Here is a 7,254-nt window from a genome sequence, read left to right as displayed (position 1 = left end):
GTCATTTTTATACTTTATATATAATAGTAATATTATATAATATTTAAACAACTACAATGTACCATAAATATATAATATTTATACAACAAATATGTGGTATATTTTATATTATAAAATTTAATATTTCGAATATACGTCGTATATATTTATCATATTGAGAAAAAGAATTATATACTATGTATATCCAAATAAACAATATTTTATACTAATAATATTTAATTTATACTTCATAATATACTTATTAAATAACTAAATATTGATGTATTATACAAATTATATAATATGGATAATAGGTAAATATTGTAAAGATTGCTTATTCATCGAAGTATGCACTATTATACAAGCGTTCACATTTATACTACCAAATAAAATGTTACCATAATTGAAATAGAGAGAAAGTACCAATAAAACCATAATTAATGACAATTTCATTATTAGATGGAAAACTGAAAACCTTTGGCTTTATATTCAAGGAAATGAACACATTAGATGCTTGATTGTCGGTAAGGGTTTAAAGCTTTTTGCTAGAAATATAATTATTTAGTTGCCTTTTGTGTAAAATACCAATTACACTACGTTTGTGAAATTGTTTCTTAAATTTTGTCTATTTATATTTTTTGCCCTTTCTACCCTTTGTGTTCCTTGTGTGACTGCAGTAGACATATAATATCCACTCTTTACATGAGAGTACCTACTAGGTTTTCAATTAATGTTAAAATTCTATCTCCATAAAAATAAGAAATAAAACTGTTCAAAGGAGCTTCTCAACTCTAGAAACCCAATCAAATAAATTCTGTTCTTCAAAATCGTAAGTGGAACAATACAAGTTTATGGTACAGGTGTTGTATGTATGCTGACATATCAAATGATGAAAGGAAAGAGTGCTATGTTACAAGAAAATTCTCTTCTTCCTCATATATCCTAATACAATTACCTATTTCCTAAAAGGGAGCTTATTGGGCTTATCTACTCCCTTAGATGTAGAGGAACAAGATGAGGAAATGTTGTTAGTCTTATCAAATTCTTCTTTATCCTCAGTGAATGCTTTAGTCAGAATTTCTTGAAGTTCCATGTACCTTTGCTTCTTCAGTTGACGCTCTTCCGCCGTATCATTCCCCATGTAAGCTATCTCAGACAAGTCATCAGCATCCATGATCTTATTTAGAACTTCTGAACATCGTGGAAAGAAGCGTTTTCCAAGTTCCACTGCTCGTACAAACACAAGTAGAGAATGGTTTATTTTCAAAGCTCATGTTCAACACACAAGACTTCAAAGCACAAAATTCGGAAATTCAAATGCCAATACAATCAAGCACTCTCACGACTCATCTCAAGTGAAATAAATAACAATAGCATTCAGTTGTCTTCACAACGGGGCAACAACCCTCATTTTTCCGAGGCTACTTACTTCGACGTTTTCAATTTCCCATAGAATCTCCGGATCTTTCCTAGCCGCTACAGTTTTCTTTTTATATCTTTTTTGTCCGAAAAGAGATTTGATTTGCTTCACCTATGAGAATTTCTACCAATTCTTCTTTTATTCATCAAAGCTTATACTAATCTCCATCGAGAATACTGCATCTTTTTTAAGTACGTCCATACGACAATATTTTGACCCTGAAATTCCTAAAGTCTATTATTTCCCATATGGGAAGAATCTGGCTTCCATCCCTTTCTGAGTGCTTTTTCCTTCCTCCCCCTCCCCCCCCCCCCCCAAAAAAAAGCCCCACATACACACCAAAAAAAAGGCCAAGAAATAAAAATAAGCAGAAAACGAAGGTCAACCACTGGGCTCACAATTTATATGCTAAGGGGTCGTTTGGTATAATGGTGGATATCTCATAGATTAGCTATCCCACCTTTTATATAGGATAAGCTAATGGCTATAACCAAACATGGGATAAATACAATCCTAAATTCTATCCCGGGATTATTATCCTTATTCCATGTACCAAACGATCCCTAGCAGACCACATATCAAGAATTGAAAGAAGAGAAACACAAATAACGAGGACTCTTTGATGATAAATGTAGATGCAAACATCTTTTACCAGTTCTAGAGAGTGCTCTAAGCCGATTCAAGTGCTCCTCTTTTATCCTGAAAGGAGCCTCGTTCAAATCTACTGTTGTCCTCTGTGCATTAACCATCTTTTTGCTGATGCTAGCCAGTGGGAACTCAGAAGTGCCATCAACTTGAGCAATGTCCATTGCAACTTTTGCTTCCATTGGAAAAAGGAGTTTAGCCAGGCCAACTGAAAGACAATCAACTAGTCATTTTCAGTATAATGGTTTTCTTTTCCCTTTTCACTAATATAATACTTAGTTCCTCAACCATAATCAAGTTGACCACCCATCATTAAAAGGACAAACCTTGTGACCTCTTCGGCAATGAAAGATTATTTCCTTTTCTAAAATATAAGGTTAAATACAAATCAGCTGTCACATTTTAAGTTTACAAACATAAACCCCCTCCCCCAAACTTTAAAAATATCCTCATAATAGACCAAGTGAAACTGATATGTTCTCCTTCCAAACTAATAACATGTGATCCACACATTTAATATGAAAGTTGGTCTAGCTTTAGACCTTTTATCCCTGCAAAAACACTTGTCTGGACCAACATAACCTCCATTTAAATATATGATAACGGCAATAGAAATAAAACAAAACTAACACAAATCTCATTTATTTACCCCTCTTTGTGTTTCACTGGTAAGGAAGAGCAAGAAGGAAAAAAAATAGAATGTAAAAATATAAATAGACAGTGTTAGAATATAAAGGGTTGACGTTAGAATTAAAAGCGTTAAATATATCTGCTAGTTTTCTTCCCACCTGTCCTTTGCATGCCATATGAGGCATCTATAGGGTAATAGAGAAGTATTACGTTGCAGCATATATCATCCTCCAATTATTACATAATTGTGTATCTCATCCTCCATTTGTTCTCTATTAGACAGACCACAATATCAATTAAAGCTTTCATAGCAAGTAAGGCTGGTGATTAAACATGAAGTTCTAGACATAGGCTGTCAGAAGAGGAGCAGGAGCAAACTAATGGACTTATGGAAGATCATATACAGTGACTGGATCTTAAAAAATAAGAATGACCATAAGAGAAGAAGCAAGCAGAATCATGGCATCCTACCTCTATTTTCAAGATATAACAGCTTCATACGCAAATCATCGCCCGCCATAGCAAGAGATACAGAAGCTTCTCCTAGCAGTGGATCTCTTCTTTCTGCTTGCTCCAGAATCTCAATGCATAACCGATCCTTCGAAGCAGATTTTCCTTCCTCTGGAGACTTACTGAAATCCACAAGCCTAGTGAGCCTCTTGGCAATTTGAAGTGCTTTTCTGCCATCGGATGTCAGATCAGAAGGTCTAGCTCCTTTGGTTAAAAGGGACACTATAATTTTAGGCTCTTTCCTCATGGCTGCAACATGCAGCACTGTGTATCCTCTTGAATTTTGATGATTAACATCAGCAAGTGCAAGATCTAGAAGTTCTGCTGTAGTCTTTGCATCGCAATATGCTACAGCATAGTGGAGAGCATATGCATCATCTAGAGTAGTATGCCCCTCTCTTAGCAACATCTGCAGTAATTCAACATCATCAGAATCTAATGCCCTATGTATCCTCTTAACATGTTTATCAGGAAAACCATTGCTTTCAGGCCCTTGTAGACCAAGTTCTGCTCGTGAATCGGTAATTTGTTTTACAATGTCATGAGGCAAGGCCTTATCAAGGGTTATGATATCAACATTAGACTTGACAATAATCTCAATGCAGCTTGAAAGCAATCTCTCGCATGCTTTACCACAAATATTTGCAACAGATAAAACCATCATTACATCGTCTGCTGCAGCTTTGCCAAGAATATCCAGTAGGTGTCTCTGCAAAGGGAAGGAAATGTGCAGTGGAACATTAGAAAAATATATTATTCGGTCCCAGTACAGTAAGTGGTGTCTACATGCTAAATTGTACTAGTAACTAAGGAATTTCACTAGAAACTTACCTTGAATGACTGCAAAGTAAATAAGTTTAGCTAAGTATCTTTCTATCAAATATAACTGAGCAAAAAAAATGTCCCCAATTTCAAATTAGGAGATTCAGTCTTAGGAGTATCTTGGCAAATGCATGGCTGTTCCTTCTATTAATAAAAATGGAATATCATGTTTATACTTTCTCCACTGCTCCAGTTGATGACGAATACTGTCTTCTTATATGATTCTATTTCATGCCAGTAGTCCTTCTCTTTCTACAAAATGAGGGGGCATTCCCTTCAGCATTGGCTTACTACCAAATAAATGGTAGTATGTACGAAAGGCTTTTATCATTTAGATGATCTTCAATTATTCATTCCTGGCTAAAGCAGATGACAGAAAGTAAAACGAGGAGCAGCCCTACATTCCTGCGTCACAGAGGGGTTTTATTTGTTTATTTATTTATTTTGGGATCAATTCCTTCCTCACAATGTAATTCCAGCATGTATACCTTTTACTTCTGATTTTGTCACTCACTGTAAGTTACACAACTTACAGTGAGATCAATATAAACCCTCCCCCAACCTGACTATTTCACTCAGAAACTGTAAATAGATTCTCACCATTTCACTGAGAAAAATAACTATCCTAGGATGCAAAAGCCAACACAGTAAATCAAAGTTATTACATTCAATCGAGGCATTAGTAATACAATTGCCTAACTTATAAAGTTCCAATTTTTAGTAACAAGTAGAACAATAGCAGATAAAGACTTCACATTTTTTACCTGAAACTTGTCGACCAATTCAGAGATCTGAAAGGTAAAAGATATGTACAAAACCTCAACAAGGAACGCTACAGCTGGCCTACACGCCACATGAGAGCACTCGTTGTCCACACAAACACACACATCTTTAGGTGAAGGCCTAATTTTTCCACTATACAAATAGGCCAACACACTCACCACAGCATCATAGCTCACTTCATACTCTTTCATCACTTCCTTTAATTCCACCTTACTACTATTCTTCTCCTTTTTCCCGCAGAACAAATTCTTAAAGAACGGACTCCTCGCCGACAAAATGCACCGGTGCACCGGAATTTCCTTACCGGCGCCGGGAATCACAAGCTTAGCGTCGGCGAAGTAGTCAAACTCCGGAGAAGCCGCATCGAAGATAGATTCCAATGTTTCCGAGAGGCGTTTCAGTGAAGTAATCTCCGCCGGCGAAGTTTCCGGCGAGAATGATTCCGTCATGCCGCCGCCGATGCAGCATATACTACTGCTTCCGCTGATGTCATTCGAATCCGAAAACGCAGTCCTACTATTATCCATTACAGAAAGCCGCCTTACATAAGTTCTGTCTTAGAAAAACTGAGCTATATATAATTACAGACTAAGAAAAGAATATTCTAGAAATTGAAAAAGGCTAGGGAAGGTCGGGGATGGAAAGGGGAAGAGAAGAAGGGAAAAGAAGAGGAGAAAGGCATGGAAATGGAGGTAGTACAAGAGAAGAAGAGAGAAAGATTTCCATTTTGGGATTCTTTCAAGTTAAAACAGGAAAGTCTTTTTCCTTCTGTAATTTCAGCCATAGTTAGAAAGTCAAAAGAAAGAGGAAGAACGAATCTAAAGAGGTGGAATTTAATCCAATCGAAACAATGTTAGGTACTGCCTAAGTTTCCTTTTTTTAATTTAGAAATAATTTAACTTTAAACTCTTTTATTTTAGCTATTTATCCTTAATGAGATATTTTTATAGCCACACAAATATCATGGCTCCATAAATCTTTTACTGCTTAAATTTTTAAGACCATAAATTTTATAAGTCTTTTATTTAAACTCCGTACCGAATCAAACTACCTCATCTAATATGAAACGGAAAGAGTGTTTTTTCTCTTTGTGTGTGAAATTGAATTACCATAAGGGTTTTAATGAATCCCTTTCAATAACAACAACTACGACCATCCAATAAATTCTACCCCGAAAAAAGTAGAAAGGTTGAAAATAAAAAGTAAAAAGACAATATATCAGTATCATCAAAACCAAAGGAATAGTAACAACATCAGAAAATTCAAAAAATATATGAAAAATAATAGCAATAACCAGTAAATAGACCCATCACTGTTTAAAAAAAATAAAATGAAAGAGTAGTGTTAAGACATCATTAACCACCAATAGAAAAATTTTATTTTTATTTTTTCAACAGAAAATTGTTGAGTACTATGTAGAGTTGTATGCTAGTAGTGATCATTTTCTTATGTGTATATATACAATATTAATTGTTGAATCCTAGAGAGAGAAAAATATTTTCTCTGAATTTCTTTAATTTTCATGAAAGAATTATTTGATGTATGTAGTAATTGAAATAACATAAGAAATTACTCAATATATAATTAGTAATGAATAGAGAGATAAATATATGTACACTTTCTATTCCAATAAATATGTCGTTGTTTCTTTATTAGTATATTTTTAAATAATTTAACTTTAAATTTTTTATTTTATATTTAATGAGAAGTTTTTAAAACTATATAAATATTATTTTTTTATTTAAAATCATTTGTTTTCTTTAATCTTGAATTCATGAAAATTAAGCTATATCACCTAAATTTGACGTGCCTAATAAATTAATCAAAGTGCATGGAGCCGAATTTCTTGAGTTAAAGTTTGAAAATAGAAAATGTTTCATTTCCTCAGTGATTTTATTGGACATTGAGTCCGAATTTGAGCCATTAAATTTGGAAAATCAATATTTAAATTTAAAGAAAAGAAAAGCCACAAATTAATGAACAAGAAACAAAAAAGAAAGAGAAAGGAAAGAGGTAGCCGCTGGCGTGGGGCGGAGGTGACGACTGAAGCTGAGGTGAGAAATAGTAGAAGAAAAGAGAAATCGGGTCCCACTTTCCTAGGCTCATCAATTTTACGTGTTTTCATCCTGGGTTTGCTTACGTCCTTCCAATCACCACTGTCTGTCTTTTATCTTCCTCCCATCATATGCCATTTAGTACTATTTCATTCAAATGAAACTTGTTCTTTTTTCATTTTTTTCCATCTGGTATTGGATGAGGTCCAACTAATTTGAATTGTTGACTATATTAGGGTGATTAAAGACATGTATGATGGAGCTAAGACTCGGGTTAGGACAGTAGGAGGCGACTCTGAACACTTTTCAGTTATTACGGGGTTGCACCAAGGGTCTGCGCTCAGCCCATTCCTATTTGCCCTGGTGATGGATGCACTAACTCATCATATTCAAGAGGAGGTGCCATGGTGC

At 34.7% G+C, this 7,254-nt stretch overlaps 1 protein-coding gene across 1 annotated transcript; it reads right to left on the bottom strand.

The window, feature by feature from the left end:
• Positions 1 to 782: 782 nt before the first annotated feature.
• LOC107831756 (regulatory protein NPR1-like) lies at positions 783 to 5,424 on the bottom strand. Its single transcript, NM_001326267.1, is given in 4 exon segments — positions 783 to 1,206; positions 2,052 to 2,252; positions 3,146 to 3,893; positions 4,771 to 5,424. Coding segments are annotated over 4 exon segments (1,767 nt in total). The 5' UTR covers positions 5,317 to 5,424; the 3' UTR covers positions 783 to 934.
• Positions 5,425 to 7,254: the final 1,830 nt, after the last annotated feature.

This window comes from Nicotiana tabacum, chromosome 10 (assembly GCF_000715075.1).
Source record: "Nicotiana tabacum cultivar K326 chromosome 10, ASM71507v2, whole genome shotgun sequence".
NCBI classification, from domain to species: Eukaryota; Viridiplantae; Streptophyta; class Magnoliopsida; order Solanales; family Solanaceae; genus Nicotiana; species Nicotiana tabacum.
Note: the sequence above shows the minus strand (reverse complement) of the source record. Positions and strands in the feature narration are given on the sequence as shown.